General features: G+C 42.7%; 1 protein-coding gene across 4 annotated transcripts in view; it reads left to right on the top strand.

Annotated features, from left to right (window-relative positions):
• The window catches only part of EML1 (EMAP like 1), a 127,924-nt gene that overhangs the window by 23,188 nt on the left and 80,675 nt on the right, over window positions 1-24,061 (top strand). Inside the window, exon 1 of one of the 4 annotated variants that reach the window (XM_074149687.1) lies at window positions 148-274. The exons of 2 other annotated variants lie outside the window; for them this stretch is intronic. In XM_074149687.1, coding sequence (XP_074005788.1) covers window positions 148-274 — 127 coding nt within the window. Of the gene's footprint in view, window positions 1-147; window positions 275-21,826; window positions 21,970-24,061 lie in introns of those variants that run through there. One more of the 4 variants, XM_074149686.1, reaches the window with a different exon arrangement.

The following is a 24,061-nucleotide window of genomic DNA, read 5'->3' as shown; positions in this document are numbered from 1 at the left end:
CTTGCTATCCTAAGCGGGTTCTTATGACATCACCTTAATGCTGTGGCTTAAAAACAGCTTAATTAATTTAGTGTCTATGCATTGCTGTCTGCTGCCATTGTAACCTTCACATAAATAAAAAGAAGATAAGGCACCCAGCTGCCTCTCATGCAGAGCCCTTTGAGTCCTGGACATAGCCCACCAGCTGCTTCAGGGGCACCGCTGAGGAACATGAAGTCCATCCCCGAGGAACCGTCCCAGGCAGACCACAGCGGAGCACCAGAGTTCTGTGCAGGTCACTCGTTTCTTCCATTACTTAATTCCACATTGCCATTGATATGAGGATTACCATGTATTTTATAACAGTTGGGATTTTAACTCCGTCTGCAAAGTAATTAATTTTCCTTAAGTGTGATGGTGGCTCGGTGCTAAGTAGACAGGGTTACTGTAATGATGTTTTCTGTGGTCTGGATATGAAATGGTAAGATAGCATCTGTTTCTGTATTGCCTGATTTTAAATATCATACTACAGTAAGAAAAATCATTCTGACTCAGTGCTGAGCTCTGAAGACCTCATAAACTTCTTTATTTTTAAGTATTAGCTGTTCATGGTAAATGTTTAGTGTGAGTTTAGGACAGAAAATAGCTTTCCTTTTCCTTCAGTACAGTCTGGAAAATAAACAGGTGGCAGTAAAAAAAGGACTACAAATTTAAAGCAAGCTATAATGCCATTAATGGTTTAAGTTTCTTTAATGAGAAAGGATTTGTTGCTTACTAGCTTGAGATTATACATAACTGTACTTTCAGTCAGTAAGGAAAAAAACAAGATAAGCAATCAAAACAACTTCTTTTAAATATATTTCATTTTCCTAAGTAGTAGACTTGTAGATCTTTTTATGTTACTCATTAGCTAACAAAAGTAATCTCCATCCTGAGATCTAGCCAAGAAAATCCAGGATTGGAATCCATGCAGAGACTAATCTACGTAGATTAAATAGCTGTACTGTCTTTTCCCCTGCATCGTACAGCTTGTCAGCATACCCCAAAACCAGATTTAAAAGAGATGAATGTGTTGCATTTCTCCCCAGCCCCAGAAATACCAGCTCTCCCATAGCAGGGTGCAGGGACTGCTTTTTGCATGTGGCGGTGACTGTGGGATGCAGATGTTGTCAGCGATTGCTGTAGGATGCCAATGCCCTCAGCAGTCCTTCCCTTCACAGCGCTCCATCCCACAAAGCGGCCCGAGTCCGGCAATTGGCATCACAGACCAACGGCTTTCTCTGAATTATGCATGTATCAGTCCTGGGCTCTGCACAGCCAGAACAGGTTCAAAAGCCCTTCCGACAGCCCCATCGCTGTAATACATAGCTTGTCACTCATTAACTGTGAGCAGCTGAGACAGCCCAGGTAGAAAGATGCTTTTGGAGCTGGCTGCTTTGTTCAGAAACAGCTTTACAAAAGGGTTATGCCTGCTTTTGTGGAATAGACTCATGCATGCTGCTGATGGAGGAGATCCGTTAAGGAGCCAAGACACCTCATGCTGGCACAAGGCAGGCGTAGGGCTGTGTCAGACATCCAGGAGCTACTGAAAGACAGAAGTACAGTGAGATCTCTGAAGCTGTCCATCCTGAAACTCTCCGTCTGAGAGGTTGAAATGCCAGGTCTTGTGGAAGAGCAGTTATTTTTCCTTTCTAACAAAAATCTTTGAGAAGATCCTAGGTCATATATTGCCCACAGTCTATAACAGATTGAGTGAGGAATCCATCCTCATGGGCTCATCTTTGTTCAAAATATAGAGATAAGATAGCTGGATGTGGATAAATGATATCACTTTTAACCAAACCGTCAGAGTTCACGTTGCCCAGCATGTGTGGGAAGGGAACTTCCAGAGTGCTGGGAACCTGGGGGAGGTGGGAACAGTGGCTTTTGGTGGGTACCATGAAGCTGTGCAGGGAACAATCACACTGGGTTGCCTCCTGCACATGTTCTGGTATTGACACTGAGCCATGCGTGCACGCAGGCACTTCTCTGGCTTTTACTGCACACTTGTCTTCTCCCCCCCGCCATGTCATCCTCAAGATGTTTTTCCATCTCCTTCAATCAGATTAACCAGCTGCTCATGCTCTCAGGACACTGATTCTGTGGGATGTACCTCGGCCTGTCTCGCCTTCCTATTTAACCCTTGAGCACAGCCGGAGCGTGCTCGGAGCAAGGGGGCTCTGTCTGGCTTGACTTGCTGGGGCACCAATATTCTGTTTTCTGCGAGAGGGGTCCTTTTAGTCCCCTTGGACATGCAGTGCTGCACCTGTGTTCCCTCCAAAATGGGGCTTGAGGTGGTACTCTTCACGGGGAGATGGCAACTGTACCATCTGCTTTGGACCAGTATCATCTTCCAAAACATTTTAAGGGATGCTTGCTGGTAGAAATGAAGTTTTTTACATTCCTTGGGGTGTCACTGAATACTGTGAGATGGTAGCAAGTGAAGAGGGCAAGCTGCCACCACAGCTGGAGCTGTCACTTCTTAGCAAGGACGTGGTGAGGAGTTAATTTGCTGCTAATTTCATGTAAATATGAAGTAAAATGGAAATGTGAAAATGACCATGAAGATTTCACATACTTACACAGAGTCTGTTCTCTTACTCTGAGTGTAAGATGACATATCTCTGGTGATGGAAGCCAACTTTTTCACTTGTGTCCACAATCCATATATAGCACTAAATGTGTCTGCAATCCAGTGAATAAATGTTTCCATTATTGTGTTTGCAGTCTGGAATAAAGAGCCCAGTAAACCCCTGAATAGCATCAAATATATCCAAAGTAGAACATAAAAGGTTTTCCATAGATACATGCATTTCGGGATGCCTGTTACTCTGTTCTTAAAACAGAACCAGAGCTAATTGCTAACAAAATCAGCAGTCACTGTACCAATCAGATGATCAGCAGTTAATACAGTGTTTACAGGACAAAGTCTGGGCTTCACTGTGCTCCACAGTGCCCAGAATCAGTTGCCATCACTACTTTTCTTACTGTTATTCTCCAAGATCTTTCAGCTTTACTGCAGGTGGACTTGTGAAGCAGTAATTGCTATGAATATGCACATATCATCCTTCATAAATTATTTCTGACACACGTGTTTTAAGTAGGGAAACAAAGAAATATGAACTAGGCTATATGAAGTTAGGCTGTAATTGTTTGTGGGGAGTTATTTTTGATGAAATAACTTGTATTTGAATGTCAGGTATTTTTACTGTGGTGTTAAGTACAGCACTAAAGGATATATTTTTTTCCCTCTTAACACTAAATACCATTGTTACTGTAAACTTATTTGCATGGAGCTAATATCTGTGATGCTGTGTTGGTTGCTGTATTGTTTCTACAACAAACGTTAGCTGCAGAAGATCAGATAAGGTACCTGCACCCAGCTCCTACCCAGGTCATATCAGAGCTGAAAGCAGGAACTGATTTCCATTTACTGCACTTGTTTTGCATACGTTTTGCACAGTTTTACATGTACTGTCTGGTTTTACATAGCCTTGTGCTTGAAGCACTGTGCTGAAGGCATATTGCACATTAGAAAGGCTGGATAAACAGTGACATGGTCACTACCCATTTGCCCTAATCACTAATGACAAAGCTGGTCCGTTTTTTAAAAGGAAAACTAGTATTAAGCTAGCTAATCTACTGAACTACTATAGTCAGAACTTTATTTTTGCCTAGAAATTTTAATGTTCAATATAATAGCCCCTTATGAAAAAAGTATATTTTCGTCATTTCTTCCTCTAATAATCACTGAATACAGTTGTCAGAAATCAACAGTGAGATAGAAACATTTTCATTTTACAGTCTGAAAGGCCTTCTGGAAACATAAGCTTGTGTTAAGGCATTTTTCAGAGTATTTCTTTAGATCCATCTGTCAAAGGAAGATATTAAAACGGATGTTCTTTTATGCTTTTATATATTATAGGCCTAATTTGACAGCTTTTTCTTAAGCACACCTCCTGTTATTTTCATTGCCCTTCTAAAACATAGGTGATAGTATGTAGGAACACTCCCTGGTACATTTATTTACTATTTTTGGCTGATGAAATTTTCACATCACAATTTCTAGGCTTATGAGCATCGGCATTTAGAAATACCTACTCCTAAGTGCTGACATAGTATTGTCGCTGACTCAGAAACACGTCCATCCCACTCCATCTTCTATACTCAACTCACCCTGCCAAAATTCAAGTTTCTTTCATATTCTGATTAGGTGCTTACTCCATGTCTTTTTTTAGCATCCTTTGTTCATAGATGGACTCAACAGTGTGCCATTACATTCCTCAAAAGTGCTCAGAGGACTGGGGTGGGGAGGAAGCTGAAAAGCCCTGCTCCAAAAAGCCTTGCTACCCTCCTGCAGGACAAGGGAGCATCGTGACGTCCTCCCTCCTGAATGGAGCCATACTATCAGCCTGAGCATGTCACCTCGTTTGAACTCCTACGTTATATAAAATTAGGAAAGAGGTTTTAATTTGTCCAAGAACATCCTCATGAAAGGAGTTTTAAGTTATTTCACCAATTATGAAATCTCAGCCATGAAACTCTTACTCAGGCAGAACTACTGATGGAAAGATCCCTATTAGAGCTAGAATATTTTTTCTCCTAATAACAATTAAAACCTCACTACATATTATTGCATTTTGAATGAGTGCTTCCATGCAGTAGAGCTTTAATGATCTCACTGTTGCCAAGTTTTTCTTTCAAAATCCCAGTGGAACATTTTTACCAGGCCTATTAGGTAATGCACACAACTTTTGGGCACAAATTCTCTATCTCCTATTCAACGTCCTCACACTAGTCCTTGCCAATGACACAGATGTTCTTTTTCCATAAATTCCATCAACTATGGTCTGCAAGCCATAGTTTTCGTTCACATATCTCTGCTTTGTATGCATTTGTTATAGCTGGGCATTACTCCATAACAAAAAAACTTTCTATCTAATTTAACTGTTGTTTAGAATAAAATTTCTGAGGCAAATGGAAGAAAGATCATTCTCTGCTGTGGGCCAGTTTTGATCCTTTTGTAAACATTAGGAATACCTTCAGTATTTAAGATGGGAAATTTTGTATCGTCCCAACCAATGAATAAGGAAATGTTTTTTTTTCCAAATCTCAGAACGTCAATTATACAGATTTTGCAATACTTCCTTCTTATAGACTTATTTCGAATAGGATATTACACTTTTTGCCAGATCAAAAGTAGAAGTTTTAAAATTTATGAATCTTTCAAGTACTACTTTCCATAGGACATTAACCACCTCGTATTTTCCAAAGATTTGAAGATCTCAGGGCCATAATAAATACATTTGACTCCAAATCAGTTTCATGGAAGTCTTGCCCTAAGAAAAGACTAAAACCTAATCAGTGAGTGAAACCTGGGATGACTCTCCAATCCTCAAATAAATGATTGAAGTAGAGCGTCTTAGTTGAGATGGGAGCCTGAGGGCACATCAGAGCTGCTGTCACGATTTAAGGTTCCTGCTGTGAATCCTCTGCCAAGGAATAGCCAATTCATCTATTTTAGTGGATCCTTTGGTCATTCCTGTTCTATTGCCTTTCTTTCAGTATTGTTTAAGAAACAGTCCTGTACTAACCAGAAGATTAATGACATCACCTAATTGGTTTTGCTATCCTTAGAGATGATGGGCCAAATTAATCCCTGTTAGAGCTCCATTAATCTTTATGGATTTACACCCAAGATTAATTTGTCCCCATGATGCTAATCACTTGCTGTGTGGTCTGTGGAAAATCACTTAACTTTGCATGTTGGTTTTCCATCCCAGCTGGAAAATGGGGGCAATAACTTTGAGTTCAGTGAAGACAAATGCTCCAAAACCCTCTAGGATTGGTTAAGACACTTTTTAATAAAATGCACATTTCATTTCTGAATGTTAGTTTCAGTTTGCACTTATTTTTTCCCTTCTTAGTGAAGCTTGGATAGAAATATTTCCCTATGGGGGTAAGGATGTGCCTGGTATTTATACCCAGTAAAGACTTGGCACTGTAGAGATTGGTGGGAATTTATGTGCTGATTATCCCAGGCCCGGGGCTTCACACTTCAGGTTTTACACAAGTCACACGCACACACCCTGAGGCAGAATTTGGCCGTTCCCATTTCTGCTTCATTTAGGCCAATTTCTACAGCTGTTCCCCATGAGAATCTCACTGAAGATAGCAGGAATTTTGCTTAAGCAAGGATTACAGGATTAATCCCTCTATCTCCAGTCATGTTTATTTTGGCAGTCATTTAGATTGGAGATCTCCGGAGCTCCCTAGCTCAGGTTCTCTCTGTTCTGCTCGCAGATAGGCATCTAAACACGCCTCTCACGGATTAAAGTAGCAATTGCATTTACCAAGATGCTTCTATATTTGCAGAAAAATGTTCTGGTAATGCCACCAATTAGATAAAACTGCGACTTCACGCAGATAATAGAAAAAATTCTGGTGATAAGGATTGCAGCAATTTATTTTAGCTGGGACCCACGCTAGAGGTGAATAATAAGCAATCCATCAGTTAGTTGATGAAAAGTACACTTGAGTTTTACAGCTTATTCCCTTTTAATAACCCCAAATACTATTACTCAACCAGAAAATATATATGTTGAAATCTATTCTTCTCTATTTATGCATATTTAATGCCTTCAATTGCCTATATTAGCAAATATGTGTATAATAAAGAAGTTCAAGGATCAGTCGTTGTAGTATTTTCTAGTAGGAAACTATACAATAAGATTTAATGATCTTTGCAAAAAAGAAGGTGCAGTGTGTTCAGTAAAGAAATAAATACAGCCTTTTGACGTTTATTTGGTACAGCTTCTTTGAGCAATTTACAAATTGCTATGTAAGAGCAAGTATTTTTCAGCTATTCATTTTATTTTACAGCCAGTATTAGGTATTTCTTCTTAATTCTAGATATAGAAAAACTGTTTTACCTACTTACTGGAATTCCAATGGACGTGCTAAATATGCACTGAAATCATCGTCAATTATTTATTTGAGTTGGCAAGGAAAAATATTTTTAAAGTTTAATGAAGCCAGCAGTGATACACAGTTTCATGTTGCTGAGCAACAATACTGGTGGCCAGTATTTTTAAGGTAAAAGAAGACAGTATAATCATGTTGATGCCTCAGGGCTCCGCTGTACCTCCCATAGTAAAGCTCAGGGGAGCAGGATCAAAGGGCACAGCGGATTCCTTCAGCTCACTGAATTTCTCATGAAGAAGCAGCAGCTCACAGGTCAGGAGGGGAAGCTTGGGGACAGCCCTCAAACTCCACAGGTCCCAGAAACCCACGGGGAAGGAAGCTCTCACCTCCTTCAGGGCAGAAAGGATTGAAGAATTTGAGCAAATTGAAGGGGAAGCTTGAGAGGGATGTGGAGAAAAAAAAAAGAGAGAGTAGTTAACCTGGCGCTTCTCAGAGTTCAAGGATAAAGAGACCTTAAGCAAAGTAAAAGGCGGAACATAAATTTGATTAAAATAAAAGCCTTTGCACAATGCATAATTAATTTGGAGAACTCACTACGTCAGAGTACTACTGAGGCCAAAAACATAAAGTGTTCGGAGAATGAGGGGTACTAATACAGGCCATGCAATCATCATGAGCTGCACGAGGCAGAATTTTATTTTTAACAAGGAATATATATGTATATAACTTTTCATGCTTTCTGGAACTAAATAGCAAAATTGGGGAGAAAATTCTCCTGAGGACAAGCCTGTTGTGTGGCACACTGAAGCCCGTCTGTTACTGGGCCAGGCAGAGCAAAGGTTTGGGTTAGCCTGGTAGTTCTTATTCATCTGATGTTCTGAGGGGATGTCTCCCTGTGGGATGGCTCTTGCCTTGGGCTATTTCCTTTGTATTTGGGCCAAATCCCAACTCAATTCAGTGAGAAAGGCAACTTCATACAGAGGCTGCCACAAGCCTCTGTGGCTTTGCAAGCGAAAGGAGAAGCCTTCCCTCTTGGAAAGGCCACGGAAGTCGCATGCTGACTTGACCGAGTCTGTCCAAATATGCCCCTTACTGATAAACCCAACTCCAGCTGCACAGCGGTTCCCTGGGGAAAGATGCAGGGCTGGAAGGAGCAGGGCAGAGCACCGCCATTTCCTTCGCCGCCAGCTTCTGTTTCCCCCTGATAATAGAGGTGCTGAAAATATGCAGCGCTATGCCTCGTTATTTATTAATTATGTTCCCCAATAAACACAGCGGTGCAAAGCAGCACCAGATTATCATCCTTGATTTGTGCATATTTTTGCAAAGTGTACTCTGTGCCCACTGGGAGTTATGTTTTTGAACATTCCTTTTTCTGTAGTCTCTGAGTCATATTCCCATCATTCCTATACCTCACAATATTTTCCCATCGCCATAGTGACTGCCTGTGAGGAAGGCACAGCCGAGTAACTTCCAACTGAACCCAAACTGCCTACCAGACTGGACCTCTGCTTGAGTTTGTCTTACATCAATCAGGTGGTATGAACCAAACAGTGCTTGTTATTTTTAAGATAATCATAGTTCCTTTCTGACACAGAGATGATATTGTCACCTGCCTGATCTAAAAGTCCTCCCACTAAATCATCCCAGTTGGTCTGATCCTAAATCTTCCGAGTCGGTCTGACTCCCTAAGTAGGCAGTGACTCCACACCGGAATTCTTACAAAGCAGCTAAATGAATTGAATTGCAATAGTAAAGTATGTGTTGCTCACTTGCGTTTGTGTGTGCCCCCACAACCCCCTCCTTCAGCTGAATTCCTTAAACTTAGAAAGAGTTTGGACCAAATCCGTGCCTCTGAACACCTCCCTCTGTTGGACACAGATCCAAATGTCACAGCTTTCTCAAATGTCACACTGTTACACCTAAGCAGAATGGCAAACCTGAGTTTCCTAAGTGTGAAGATATAATTTTAAACTTTGTGGTTTCGGTTCTGGAATATATAAAAGCGTAATACATTTTATGAATTTAAATGTGGATCTTAGATAATGTAAAAGTCAAATTTCTCTTGTAGTAACTACTTTTGCTAGCACTGTGAAGGGCAGGTCCAGGAAATAGATAGTCTAGCCTTCAAGGTTAATGATAATTTTCAATGCCTTTTTAGGAGATTGTGCCGCTAAGAAATAAATCATTTTAGATTATCATTCTTTTATGAGGGAAAGGGAGGACAGTTTGTACAGAATGCCTTTATGTGGAAGTGTCTGCGAATGCAGAGAAAAGGGGCATAAATGCCTTTCACCTTATACAAGGGAATAATATAAACACACCCAAACATTCGATTCTGTCCCTAGCAGCACTTTGTGATATAAAGACAAATACAGGCTGAGCTCACTTTAAAATATTTTCAGATGTGCTGATTACAGATACTCAGGAGCACCAAACCCAGAGAGAGGTCTCCTTTCTGTGGTGTACCTGTTTTGGTTTCAGGTGTATGTAATTGCTAAACAGCAATTAGGCGCTTTTAACTGAAAGCAAATACTGCAGTTAGTGTGAATAGCCTTTTTAACTTCATCATCTCGTCCATACGAGCATTATAGGAGTGGATCCAAAAAAGGGAACAGAATAGAAAAATGAAATCCCAGACATCCCACGTATTATTTTGGAAGCGGACAGTGAGGATTCCACAGTCCTAGTGCCTGCTCAGGCTTTCAGCATTTCACTATTGCAACAGTGATAGTGATTTTTTGCCAAGTTTTGGCTCTGCTTTGTATCTTCTCATAAGAAGGAAAGGGGCGTTAGCTCATTTTCTAATGACCTGACACACACCAGTGACCGTGAGAAGAAAGCCTGATTCTCCATCATGAGCCCCCAGAATAGTAGCACCGTACACGAGTGCTCAGAAAAGCGACTTGATTTTTTTTGTGTATCATCAACTTTACTTTCTGGTAAAATTAACTAAACAGGTTTTTTCACCAGCTGCTCTTGGGGGTGGTAGGAATATATTGCCAATGACTTAAGTGGTGGCAAGATTTGATCTCAGAACAGAAAAATGGAGCAATGTCCTAATTTATATTACTCAGCTTGATAGCAACTGAGAGAGATTTTGTAAGTAAGGCAGGATTATTTGAAGCCCTCCAGCCAATTACGCGTGAACCTCAGGTGAGATGAACAACAGCAAAACACCCATGGAAGTGGGCCTGCGGCTACTTTCCCCCAAAAGCTTCATGGGCTGGACAATAACTCGGTGAGGTGGATCTCAGGAAACCTAGGCTGGAAAAGACCATGAGAGTTCATGTAGTCAATCTCACCCAAGGCAGGACCAGCTATATCACACCAAACAGGACATATATTTGTCTAAAATGATGTTAGAGATGTTCCATGGACACCCTGTAACTCCCCCAGGCAACTTATCCCAGGGTGGATAAGGTTTTTTTTCACTTTACTGGAATAAGTCCTGAAAGTTGGAAGGATTATTTACTCTAATGTGTAACCTGAATGAGAATCTTTCTTGATACAATTTAAACAGCATTTAAACTGGACTTAATGCTCCAGCTGAGGCGTTATCAATGCTGAATAGGGGGGAAGGATTTCTTCGTACATTTTCAGGATTATTTATCCATCCCAGTACGCTGCCTGCCTTTTCCGCTCTGCATAACAAAGCTGACTCAATGTTTGGTTTGTGGTCCACCCTTGGTCGAGCTCTTTCCCAAGCAGTTATTAACCACCTTCCAGCAGGTAATTCCTGTCTAAATATAGTCCCTTGTACTGGTCCTTAGTACATTTTATCTTGCAGATAGTTCCTTCAAGCTGCCAAGATCTTTTTTTTCTTATTATTTTTAATGTGCCTATTGACTAGCACACTTGCAGAGCTCCCAAGCCGTGACCTGCACATTTACCAAGTATGTCTTCTGCTCCCCTTTTCAGTCACTAACAAAAACGTGGACTATAATGGGACTAAGGACAAAGCCATGCAGAATTCTTATGTCATTCATCCTTTCATTTTGAGTCTCTTTTTAGGTATAATTACCTGAACGGTCTTACACCTGTTCTAACAGGTGCAGCAGGGTCAGCAAGGCTGCATTTCCTTGTTTGCTCATGAGAGAGTCATGAGTGTGCAAAAAGCCTTCCTGAAGCTGAGTTACGTGACACCAACTGCCTCTCCCCTCTCCACAGCACAATACAGGCATAGAAAGAGCTAGACTGGTTTGACAGACTTTGTTCTTACAGCTAAAGCTGAATGCTACCCACTTCCCCTTTATCTTCTAGGCACTTATGAACGCTTTGTTTAAGAAATCCTAGATTTTGGGGCAGGAATTGAATTTAGCCAGACTGATCAGTGAACTCCTAGCTCCTTCTCTTTTCCCCATTTTAAAGACAGGTACCAATGCTTTCCTGTTTCTGATCCTCTGACACCCTATACATCTAGTCACTCAGAAAGAGTGACTGCCTGTCCTGGGATCATTCTGCATTTTAAGCATCATAGGATGAAGTTAACAAGCGTAGCTAATTTGAAAAAAAGTTATCTGAATACCGTGCATGCATGAGATGAATCAAACTGCAGAACTAATTGATCCTAGTAACAATCATCTATTTGCTAGGTTAATTTTCAGCTGGATCAGCTCCCCCACCCAGATCCCCGCAGGCCCCTACGAATCGCTGTGGCAGCGGGATGCAGGAGGGCAGCGACGAGGAGGGGACAGAGTGGAGCAGGGAGGGTGTAGTGACATTTTTCAGCCACAGCACTGGCTTAACACATCTGTTGAAATGCAACTTTAATGAAGACAGATACAGAAAAGTCATTAATCGCTTGTACCTTGTACTGGACCAGCACTCCCCTGGCCTTCTTCATATGCATTTGTAGAGGGACATCTCGTTACCTCACTGTCCCTGGTTTGTGCTTTTGTCTTTTCTGATTGTACCTCGACCTACTTTTGCCATTCATCTACACTTACCCTGAATAGTTCAATCCCTTTCCGTATACTTTCTTCTGGTCAGGTCAGAAAGAGGCTTGTGATGAAGCCAGGGACTTTATTACTACATTTCCTCTCCTTCCTCTACACTGGAATAACTTGAGTTTCTGCGCTCCAAGGGAAAACATGCAGGGATGGAAAAAACCTGGGTTTCAGTCTTCATTTGCCATATTTCCTAATTACATATGGAAGGAAATAGTGAATGAATGACAGAGCAAACACTCTTCATCAGAAGAATGGAAAAAATACGAAAAGCTAAATCATATCAAGACTGTCCCCTAATTGTATTGCTTGAATACGATGTAACTCAGAGCAAGACATAGCCCATGGAGGACAAGAGCAAGAAAGAAAAGGACATTTTCTCTGCAGTTCTCCAGCAGTTCTGATCTGCTGGGCACAGCTGAATGTAAACAGAATTTTGCTCTGTTTCTGGTCTCTAATTGCATCATTTTCCACAAGTTCACATGCATGACAGATGAAAATAATGAATCATATGTATTCTTTTCCATCAAAAAGTATTATTTACTCCTTATTCTGGGATGGTCACCAAATGACATTTGAAAGAGTGAAGTTGGCAAAATGTCCCTTTACGCAGTCTTATACAGGTTTTCTTTAAAATATCTTACTGATATGAAATGAATGCCATCAACTTCGAGATGCATTTTTTTTCTTAATTCCTCATATGACACTAAGTTGTATCAATATTGCTAAGCTTTTTTTCCCTTCTGAAATCGTTGCTGCATAAGAAAATAGCTGCCATGTCTTGAAATAAAAGACATAATGAAGGAATGGGGAGATATTATAGATATGTAAATATGAAAAATCTGGATCCAGAGTTTTGACTTCGCCAAAAACCTGTTTAGTTGAATGAAGTGTCTGATGAGCATTAAGCAGCTAGCTCCGTTATTTGTAATTATTTCTGTATATAGCACCATAGAGCTATATAACACTTCTTCTAACAAACAAAAAGTAATGAAAACAAGCCTTCAGCTGAAGCTGAGAGTGCTCTGCGAGGTCACAGCAGATGAAGACTCGACCCTTGGCCTGCTCTACCTATCCCTTCATCTAGGGGGACTCATTCACCTTCATGTGGGAATATTTGTCTGAAGGGATGGTTTGGGGAAAAGATGCAAAATTCTTTATTGCAAGATTTCTCAGACATCTGTGAGATATACCACAAGCTGCTTATGGCCAAAACATTCATAAAACAGCCTCTGGTATGTAAAAGAGCTGTTTAAGAGGAAGAATGCGAAGGAAAAGGCAGCAAGCCCCTACACGACAGGGCTATAGGCTGAAGTTTAAGCAAGATCCCAGCCTGGACTGCAGGGTGGTCACGCAGTGTCCCTTGGCAACCTCCAGCCCCTCATCAGCCAGTGCACACTGCAGGGGTTTTATGTTCTCAGTTCTTTCGTTCATGGCTGCATCTGCTTGTATAATTTATTGCACACAATACATATTTTTCTTTTGAGATTCATTCTAGTCTTTATTCCAGCATTTATTCTGTCGGAAAGCAGTGGGATAAGGAGGGGTTATCGGGCATCAAAAAGTTGAAAAGAACTTGTCTTCTTGCCCTTTTTTTCCTTGAATTATCACTGCACTAATGGTGAAATCCTTTTAGTTTCCCTTCTTTCCCTTATCCATAGCTCTGATTTTCTCTTGCTTCTTTGAAAGCCTGAGAGAGAAACGTCAGGTGGTGAAATGCTTAAGAATTAAAGGACTGCATCAGGAAGCGTTTTTAAAATTAGGTGACTTGGTATCCGAAACAAATGCACGATTGTTCTTCATGCTTGGATGGCTGGCAGCCAGGCGGCAGGGCCTGGGCTATTTCTCAGGGCTTCATTCAGAGAGTGTCATTATTGCCCGTATTACTTTTTCCTCTGTCCAGGACTCCCTTGAATGCCACCACCAAAGCGAAGAATGCCACGCATGGCTTCCCCTGAGGAGGATTAGTAATCCTACACCTTGCACTGGCTGGCAGAGGTGTTTTAAGAACAACCAGCATTCTTTCCCCAAAGCCCAAATATTTTATTACTGTATGGACCTGATCCTGCAATTTAAACCCCAATGTCTATTTATGTACCTGGGCAATTCAGTGAAAGCTTCTTTGGTTGAACCACTTACTTTGTTGCATTTTATTTCTTAAGTTTGAGATGTGAAAAGGAGATGAAAAGTGGAGTTTATCTAAATTTCTGGGTACACTTGCTATGAATCTGTAGAAAGAAATTACTTTGACAAAAACACATGAAACACAAAATTGCTTTGATCACACTGTGGGCCTTGGGTGATTGCACAGAGCAGGACAAAAAAGTTTCTTCCAAGCCAAATTCTGTTCCAAAGTAAATAAAAAAGTTTAATTCAAAACAAAACTGCAGTTACCCACAAAAATAAAAGCTACAGCCCATGCTGGAAATTAGTGTAAAGTAATGTTGAAAACTGTAGGAAAGGATTCTTCCCTATTGCTTTTTTCTTGAGCCAGCCAAGTTTAGATTAGCTGATGATCTAAGTGCTTTCTTCCATCCCCAGGTTGTGTCTTGGGATCTTGTACTGGGAAAGCAGAAATGGGCTGAGGCAGCAAAAGCTGTGGAGGGATGTAGATCTCATTGTAGGTGGTCTTGGGCTCTGGCAGATATCAAAGGACTCTGTGAGTGTAGTGGGCTGAATTTCCTGCGTATCCCTTGTAGGTCATCCTGCCTTCCACCGTCTCACTCCTCCACCCACTCAGGAAAAGCTCATGGAAATTCAATGAGTTTGAACCGGGGGACTTTCTATTGTCCCCTGCAGGAATAACCCACACCGTACAAATGGACTATTGTCTTCTTTCTCTCCCTACCTCTTTTAACAGGAGGTGGATAAGCAAAACATTAAGACAGGTTAGTTGAGGAGGTAAATGGGCATATGTGATGGCAGAAGTTAAGATTACAGGCAAACTCTGCAACTACTTTCAATGACTGGTTTAGTGATGCAAATTAGCTTTTCCAATAAACCCCTAACTTAAAGCAAGCATAACACATAAAATCACTAAAGGAAATGTAGTATTTTTTTCAATTACCTCTCAAGACACTTGCCATAGTTCATTTTCCATATCTGGGCAAATTTCCACTAACAGGAATTACCAATTTTAGCTCTTACCACGATTGTAGAATGTGACATAAATGAGATTGGCTAGTCCCTTCTAACATTAATATATTGAACGGATGTGGTGCTTCATCTTACACATACATTTTTATGTGTGCTTTATTATTTACATGGCTGACAGTAAATTTTCCTAGTATGCATCGGTTCCCAGGAGATGCCCTTAATTGTGCTGGATCTTGAAAACAGTGAAAAAGTGACATGGGAAGGTGGGAAATTATAAACACCAGGTCTGATAAGGCACAAGTTTAATCCACCATTCTAATGACCAAGGAATGTAAGAAATAGTGTTGTGATACCTCCCTCTGTTCACAGGCGCTGTGGGTATCTGTTTGCAGAGAGGCTTCTCTCTCACAGTGTAGCTGATATACATCCTTTGGACATACGTCCTGTTTTCTGCTTCTGGGTTTTACACATTCTTGTAAATTGCTACAGTCAAATTAAAATTCTCAGTCTAGAAATTGAACAGAATGACTATTTCAGTACCACCTTGTCAAAAAAATGGCAATTTTTGTGTACACCTTAAATGATCAATTTGCTGTGATATTATTTAAGTACCATTTAAAAAATATATATCTACACGATAGTCTTTTTCTTCTGTAATATAATTCAGAAGGTACAGATTTATATTGTTATGTCTTTATATAAAAAAGATTAAATTCTAACAAAATATGACTTAAATATATGCATAAAGAAGACCTCTGGAATATTGTCATAGTAACATCTTTATAATCATAAGACAAAAACTAAAAAAAAAAATAAATCAGTGATCTCAGCCACGTGCAGGAAAAGTGTTGATGTGATGCTACCCACACAAAAAACATCCCTTTTTCACACTCACTGAAAGCTTTTCTCAATACCTACATATTTGGCGCTCCCCGAGGTTTCAGTGGGTGCAGGAAAGCTCCTTCTGCTGGGAGAGAATTCCCCATGGGCAGTGATGCAGACCTGGAGGGACGACCCTCCTGTGCCCTGCTTGGTGAACTGGTGAACCTGTGCCAAAGCTGTCGTAGGGGGAACCAGGGAAGCAACTCTACCAGGAAGTAGGATTTGTCCCCCTGCACACAGAACTCAAAGAGCTCTGCTAGTGGAAGCTTTCAGCCTCCATTTAGGACTGAAGCCACCAAAAATAGGGCTGCAGAGCTGAGCTAGAAATTACAATTTTCAAGGAGTAATTTTGAAGAGCGGATGGATCATTTCCTCCTGCGATGCCATCCATCATTGCCTCTCTTCATATCAATCTCTCGGAGTATTAATATCTCAGAAACACTGTTCCCATCAGCACAGATTGCATAGAAGGTGGAAAGGAGTTGCATTCCTGAAGTGTATTTTGCTTCTCATCAGTTTTGTATCATAATGTTGTATCTGTGGGTGTAACAGGTCTGCAGTTGGCCTTTACATACACTGAAGTGCATTGAACCCAATTTGTTAGGGCACCTTACAAAAATAAGGGTATTTCTACTGTAGGCACTATGCTTGAAAACATTTCATAATAAAACATACAAGTAATACCTTCAGTGTTTGCAGGCAGGGTAGCGTAATGGTTAGTGCACTCAACTGGTAGTTATTCTGGTTTGATTCTGTCATTGACTTCCCGGTGTGACTTTGGCTGTGTCATGTTTTCCCTCCTATTTTCCAAATGAGTAAAATAAAGACAACATTTAATTCAGAAAGGTGGTGCAAGTCTGAAAGCACCACAGTTTGCTGAGCAGCCTCCCGTCTTTGAATGGGAAGAGTCATAGATGTGCAAAGCATTATTCTTTTAATCTTCAAAACCTTCTCTTTGTATTTACAAATTAATCAATCTGCAAAGCAATATTATTATTTTTTCCCTGGGCAGTAAGTTTAAGAATATTCTTATTAATTACAGGGAAAAATCCACGATTCCAATATATGCCATTCAAAACAACATGGTGTATACAGACATATTGCAACATATTTTCATTTGGATTGTAAAACATGCATACCTTTGATGGTTTCATCCCACATTTGTTTCATTGTATTTTTAATGCGCTCAGACTGTGCTGGCATAATGGTGATCCTCCCCTTATGCCCCATCTTTCCCACATGCATGAAGCGTGCTTTGTAGTGACATTCATGAAGACCCCTGCTGTGGTTGAAATGCTGGAGTCCCGCTATTTAGAATGAACGATTATTCCAGCGGTTGAAGTGTTTTCACAAAGGAGACTGGGCGGCAAGGCACTTCTTCCTTTCCTACCCCACAGTAGGAGAGGAAATCCTTATCTGAGCCTATGATAGGACCCTGACAATGAACCCCACTCTAACACCCGGAGATAGTCTAGCTGTGAGGAAAAGCCACCTCTGAAGAACGAAGACAATTTATTCCCTGCATGAAATTCTCTTAAAAAACAAACCAAAAAACATCTCAGCTGCTGCTCACTGAAGAGAAAGGGCAAATAAAAAAAAACAAATAAAAATCTGTCTAAATCAGGATTTCAGCAGACTTTAGGTAGGGACAAACACATGCGTGGTGCCTTTTGTTTTGGACTGTAGTCTGGGGCCAGGCACCAAGTGTTGCAGCACTTCAGTTTTTTAATGGATGAAATCTATGACTCACAGAGGAAAAGCAAAACTTGAACAAACATGCGGTTTCAAACCTTCCAGGCTCGAGCAGAGACTGACTGCTGCATTAAGTAAGACTGCAAATGGTGGAGTGTTAACATCTTAAATTGAAGCACAGGGAGTTACAGAACTGAGCTCAGCTCCCTTTGATCACGTTGCAGTAAACGTGACCTATCGAATCATTGCTGAAAAGCTGGAGGGGCTCTTCAAAAGCTAGTCATGGTAAAATAGATGCTATAATTATATCCACTGATAAATTTTAGTGAAACCAGCACATTTGCTGATGGTGCTAGATGCTTTGCCCGATGAAGTTTCCTCTAGTTACAAAATAGTTTCAGTGCATGCAGCAGCTGTCCAAGCCTTCCCAATTTGTTCAACAGAGATGCATTGCACCCAGTCCCCATGGTGAACCAAGCCTTCACCTCCTGTAAACTCCGCAAAGAAGGGCAGATGCCATTAGCTACCCCTGATGCCATTAGCAGCTCTGCACACCAGGCATTGCCACTGAGATCCAAATCCCAGCTTCTCTCCTTCTCTCACCAAGTGCCACCATCTCACTCCCCAAACAAGCCTGCTGAAGGCAAGGGCATTCGGCATAGAGCTGGGTGTCAGGTGTGAAGGGTGGATGGTCCAAGCTGCCACCAAAGACACCCTCAAATGACAGAGCCACAGAAATGACCCAGAAGGGAAAGTCCCTCTTCCAAAGTCCTTCTCCACCAGCCAGGTGAAACGTGCTTGTATCCGGCTTTTCTCTCAACATTATTTCTAGATTTATATATAATCAGTGTCTGCTATTTTAGTGGATTTTAAGAGAATGCTGCAACTCAGTTTTCTTTGTTTCACATTGGCATGGTGACTGGGAGAGCTCACTCTTGACTTGAGAGTATTGTTAGCTATAACATATTAGATAGTTCTAATACTGTTGAGAGTTATGAGCTACAGTACTTCCGATATGCACCTGCTGCAGGGTATTTCTTGTATTTCTTAGTAATGCAAAAGAAATAGAAATAAAAAAAAGGAAAAGGAGTACATAAACCATCAAAATTATTTGATCATAGCCTATTAGCAGGGAGTGAAAGTAAGGTTTCTTTGTCCTAAAATTGGAGGATTAACTCCTTAACATTCAGCTAAGGGTGGGTAAAAGCTCTTTTGTTCCCACTTAGCAATTAGTCATTTGTATTACACTACTTGATGCAAATGAAAGGTAAATCATGAGTTACAAAATACAGCTTTCAAAAATGTAACATCATACAGAGTTTCTGCTGCTGCTGGCAATAAGCGTGCACAAACGTACAGCAACAAATCCCCCCCAGATGCCTCAGTCCCACTATATTGCTCAGGATGTCACATTCCCATCTCCATAACTTCCCATTTTCCAATGCACTCACTTGGATGTGTACAAATGATTAAAGGTGCAGTTTACTGAAAAATGGACATTAAAAAGAAGTGTTTTCATTGTTTTCCCATACCAGCAGAATTCCCAGAGACACATCCGTGCATCCTTCAGATCCATTGTCCCATTGTTCCCACAGCCGGAGAGAATTCCTTTTTCATTTTGTGCCTTTTGGTGCAGTTTAGTGTAATAAGATTGTAGCAGGTCTCAAAATCATTGCAATTAAATTATGAAACTGTTTTCCCTTTCTAACCCTTGCCCTCAGAATATAATGGCATTGTAACAGCTCCTGAGACTGGAGCTGAGATCATTTTCTGTCATATCACATCAACGATTTGCAGTGCAGTGAGCTGATGGGCTTCACTGACACCTTCCCAACTAATTCCAGTGGGTAATCTATTGTAAGGCTTTAGATATTGTATCTTCCTTTAATGATGCCGCATTCAGATCAGGTTTAGATTTGAGTTTCTAAGTGACTTTTAATTTCCGCTCTCCAAAATGGAGCCTCATTGCCCCTTTTTGTCCGCTTTGGCAGATGTCGTAGAAGTTATTGGGCATTACCTCTCTTCTCTTTATAGTTCTCCCACTGACGACACATGTCTTATTGCAGACATCATACCTCTAGATAGCATAGTTTTCATAGATTTATTTGCCAAAACTCACACATCTGAAGGAGGTATAGCTTAAGCTAACATTGACGTCTTATGGTGAGCACACTACTTGTGCTGAAACTGTCTCTGGCTGGTGAAAAATCAGCGTATTAAAACACTTCTCAACCTCAAAAAAGAATAACCTAATCACAGCAATAATGTTTTAAAATCAAGGAAATTCTTAATTAACATTTGTATTAAAATGAGCTTAATTTTTCTATTATTGTCACTCGTCCACCAAAAATCTCATGCCTATGTGTTTCTGTGTGCACAATTCTTTAGAACAATATGGCATCTCTGAAAAGTTTGGGGGCTTATGAATGAAAAGGTCATGAGAAAACCTAAGGGCTCTGGGTTAATTTTAAAGATGAGAAAGAATCGTGGCTCATTTAAAACATTTAGAAAACCTATTGTCTTTAGTATTTTTGAAGTTATTCCTTCTTCTGTGCTGTTTTGGTTTTTTATAATTAAACTACCACAAATTTCTGTTATGTTATAGCCCACAGCTATAAACTGCGGTTGTTTTTGTCAGATATAGATACCATCAGGCTGGGTAAGTACTTGTGCTGGAGATGACTTCAACTCCGATACTGGCACTGGCAATTCAGGAGGGAGCACTTTTCACTCCGCTGTAATATGGAACTGATATCTCTGCCTAATTTTATAGCATACTTTTATGTTAGCACTACCACGGTTTAGTGGTGGGTGAAAAGACTCATATATACGGAATCCATGCCTGTAAATGGATCCATATGATGGAACTGCCCTGCAAAAAGCTCCTGAAAGGACTGAGACCTGAAGACACGCTCTGTTAAGTGCTTTGGCATTTTTCAAGATGAAAGGTGCTATAGATCTGTGATGCATTGTTTTTCTAGCGTCCCTTTGAGGAGCTTGAAAGAAAAATGCCTTTCAGTCAGCGGTCACTTCAACATTTGAGGGTGACAGAGCATTGGAACAGGCTGCCCAGAAAGGTTGTGGAGTCTCCTTCTCTGGAGATACTCAAAACCCGCCTGAATGTGTTCTGGTCCAACCTGCTCTGGGTGACCCTGCTCTGGCAGGGGGGCTGGACTAGATGATCTCCGAAGGTCCCTTCCAACCCCTACCATTCTGTGATTCTGTCATCCCTAGCATAGAAATCAAAGCCCGTAAGGCTAATAATTTTAAGGACAATATCCATAAGGATAATAGCCACAATAATCCATATGAATAATAATTTTACAGTATCGCTAGCGGCCAGTTTTGTACCACTACCCTCATCTCACCATGAATGGGCCTTATAAACAATACCCAGATAAAAATATGAAAGAGTGAAATTATTTTAGTAACCTATATTGTAAAACCGTACCATATTCTTCAAACTAGATAGTCAAAACAGTATAAAGTGGCGTAACAAAGTACAGCACGTGTAATTTTTTGCTGTTGTTGTTGAGGGTATCAATTACAGTACGATGCTGACAGCCCTGCTCCCGCAGCCAGCCCCCCCGCCCTGAAACCAGTGGCGGACACAAGGCGCAATGACAGCCGCTCCGGTGCTTCGGTGGCAGCGGCAGGAGGACACACCAGCGGTGTCACCGCGGTCGGGGGGGATGCTGCGGCTGACAGGCTGCCGCGGCGGCCGCTGCCAAACTCCTGCCTTGGATCCAGACGCGTTCCCATCGGGACACCCCGTCCCGCCGCCTCCCGCGGCCGCAGGGGGAACCGGGGCTCTCCCCTCTTCCAGACCAGGACCGGGTTTCGGCGGCTCAAGGCGGGGCCTGGCCCGGGGGCTCGGCGGGGCCGCTGAGGAGAAATGGCCGCGCCGGCCCGGACGAAAGACGCGGCTCCCCTCCCGCCTCTCCCCACTGCAGCCGGCGGTGCCCCGGGCTTCCCCGGTCCTGCCAGCGGCTCCCTTCCCGCAGGATCCCGCTGGCCGGGCTCTGACAGGGATCTCCCCTCCGCCGGGGAGCCGCAGGGCGAGCGGCCGCCGAGCGGGGGATCCGGCAGCCCCGCGGCCGGCGAGGGGAGCTCCCGCACCGCCGCCCACCCGCCGCCGCTGCCGCTGCTGCCGCGCCGTGACGGCGGCCCGCCCCGCCCCGCCCCGCCCCGCGAGTGAACGGGTTGCCATGGCAACTGAGTGAGGCAGGCAGCAGGCCGCCGCGGCCCCAGCCGCCTCCGCTCCCTCAGCGTGTGGGCGAGGAGGCAGGCGGGCGGCAGCCGGGACAGCCGAGGGGAAGCCGGGAGCGCAGCAGCGGCAGGATGGAGGACGGCTTCTCCAGCTACAGCAGCCTCTACGACACCTCTTCGCTGCTGCAGTTCTGCAACGGTAAGGGCGGGGGCCGCCTCCCGCCGCTGCCCCCCCGGGGAGCGGCCGGGGTCCCGGTGGGGCGGAGACGGAGGCCGGCGCGGGGAAGGCAGCGCCGGGAGCGGGCCTGCTTGGGGCTGCCGGCGGCGTCTCCGCCGCCCAGGGCCGCCCAGCTACCGCGGCGTAACTCGGGGAGAGGAGGAGGAGGAGGAGGGAGAAGGAGGAAACTTCACCCCCCCTCAGCCTCCCCCGTTATAAAGCGGGAAACCTGACAGCCCGCGGCGCCGGGGTGAGGAACTTCTCCTGCACCTTCTTCACGAGTATACGTATAGATATGTATGGGTATAAATTATATGTATATGTCTGTGCGTTTGCCTCACAGGCAAATCTGGCAGCCCTAGCGATCACCCACCGCTGCGTGTCCCCGCTGCCTGCATGCCAACGTACATATATACATGTGTGTGTATATATATATATACACACATATACGCATACAGCCGAGCTGCGGGCGCACGTCTGCGCCCCTGAGGCGCGCAGTGGCACGCAGCGGCTGTGAGCGCCGTCCCGCCGGCGCGGTGCGGCTGGGGCAGGTGTCCTTCCGCGCCCCCCCCCCACCCCGCCCGCACCCTGCTCCCTCACTCCCTCCACGCAGAGCCCACCCGGCGTCTCTCCGCGCCGGCGAAAGACAGCTTGTAGGTGGCAGGTGCCTTGTGTGGAGTTAAGGTAGTTGGCCTGCAGTTTTTCTTTCTGTGATTTTTTTTTTTTTTCCTTTTGTTTTTTAAGGTAGGGGGATTTGGGGTGGTGGCGTCACCTGGGTGGCAGTGTGTCGGGGAGGCTGCTGGGCTGCAGTGACAGGTCGTAAAAAGGGAAGAAGGAGGTGAAGAACAGCCAGTATCCTCAGAGGAGGTATTTGGAGCCTGGTCTGCATAGTATTTGGGATTATTCGGCTGGCTGGTGTTTACTATTATTTGGGGGGAAATAAATCTGGTTACAAAGAGTTCTTCACGGTGAACTTTAAGCTCAAAATACCTTATTTTGATTCTAGCTATTCACTTCTAGCAGCAAAACTGTGAGCATTCATAATCTCATATTTCGGTGAAAATTGATTTGTGGATCTCCTATTCCTCCAGATTTTAGTAGCGGTCTGGCTTTTTACTGCTGTCTGAACAGCTGGAGTCGGGTTCGTATTAAATTGCTTCATGACAGCAACTGCATCAGACATAGCAGCCTCTTCTCTTGGAAGAAATGAAGATGATAAATTTTCCTCTTTTTTTTTCTTTTTGGTGGTGTGGCGCAAGAAAGGGACAGGTTAGCACAAAAATCTGGTGAGTGTGAACCTTGAGATCGTGGGAGCGGTTTTTTCACAAGTCGCCCGTGTGGGCCACGCGTTGTGTGGTGACGCCGTATTCCCAGGGCTCTTCAGGAGAGAAAACTATGACTGCGTTACGGGGGTTGTACGCTAATAGCAGATGCCTGTTTTGCCTAAACTTAATAAATATTTCATTGTAAGTATTTCTGAAAGGAAAACATACAGCAGTGTATTTCAAAGTTTATACGCTAACCCATTTATAATCAAGCTGTCTTCCTACCAAAATCCCTGGGCTTTGCTTTTGCAGTGTTGATGATAGTAGCGTACATATGGGAACAGTAGGAGTAGCAGCACTTCCTGAATAGTTTGAATAAGCGGAGTGGCTTGCTTCTGAGGACTGTCACTCATGTTGATTTTGTAACTCTGAGCACCTATTATACATGGTGGAAATAATCTGTATGTTATCTATGCTGTACATCGGTTTTAAAATCTTAGTTAATCCTTAAGTATTATGTTACAGAATTTGTTACTGATGAGACTAGCTACAAGGAGATGGCAGACTGGCAAGCAGTGAGCTCAAGAGCTGCTGTAAACTTGTATTATTCTGTGTTTATAAAATAAAGTGGTTTGATTCGGAAGCCTTTCCTTTTATGAGTTAGCCTTCAGTGAGACTATATTAGATGAGATGAGGAAGAACAAGAGAATTGGGCCTTTGAATACTGCCTTGTGGCGATCAGATATTTCACACGGACACACATGACCCACGAGGAGAAAGATACAGGTGGAGGATGCCAGTGAGGGTTT

The sequence above is a fragment of the Numenius arquata genome, chromosome 6 (assembly GCF_964106895.1).
Source record: "Numenius arquata chromosome 6, bNumArq3.hap1.1, whole genome shotgun sequence".
NCBI lineage: Eukaryota > Metazoa > Chordata > Aves > Charadriiformes > Scolopacidae > Numenius > Numenius arquata.
This window is presented reverse-complemented; position numbering and strand designations above follow the sequence as displayed.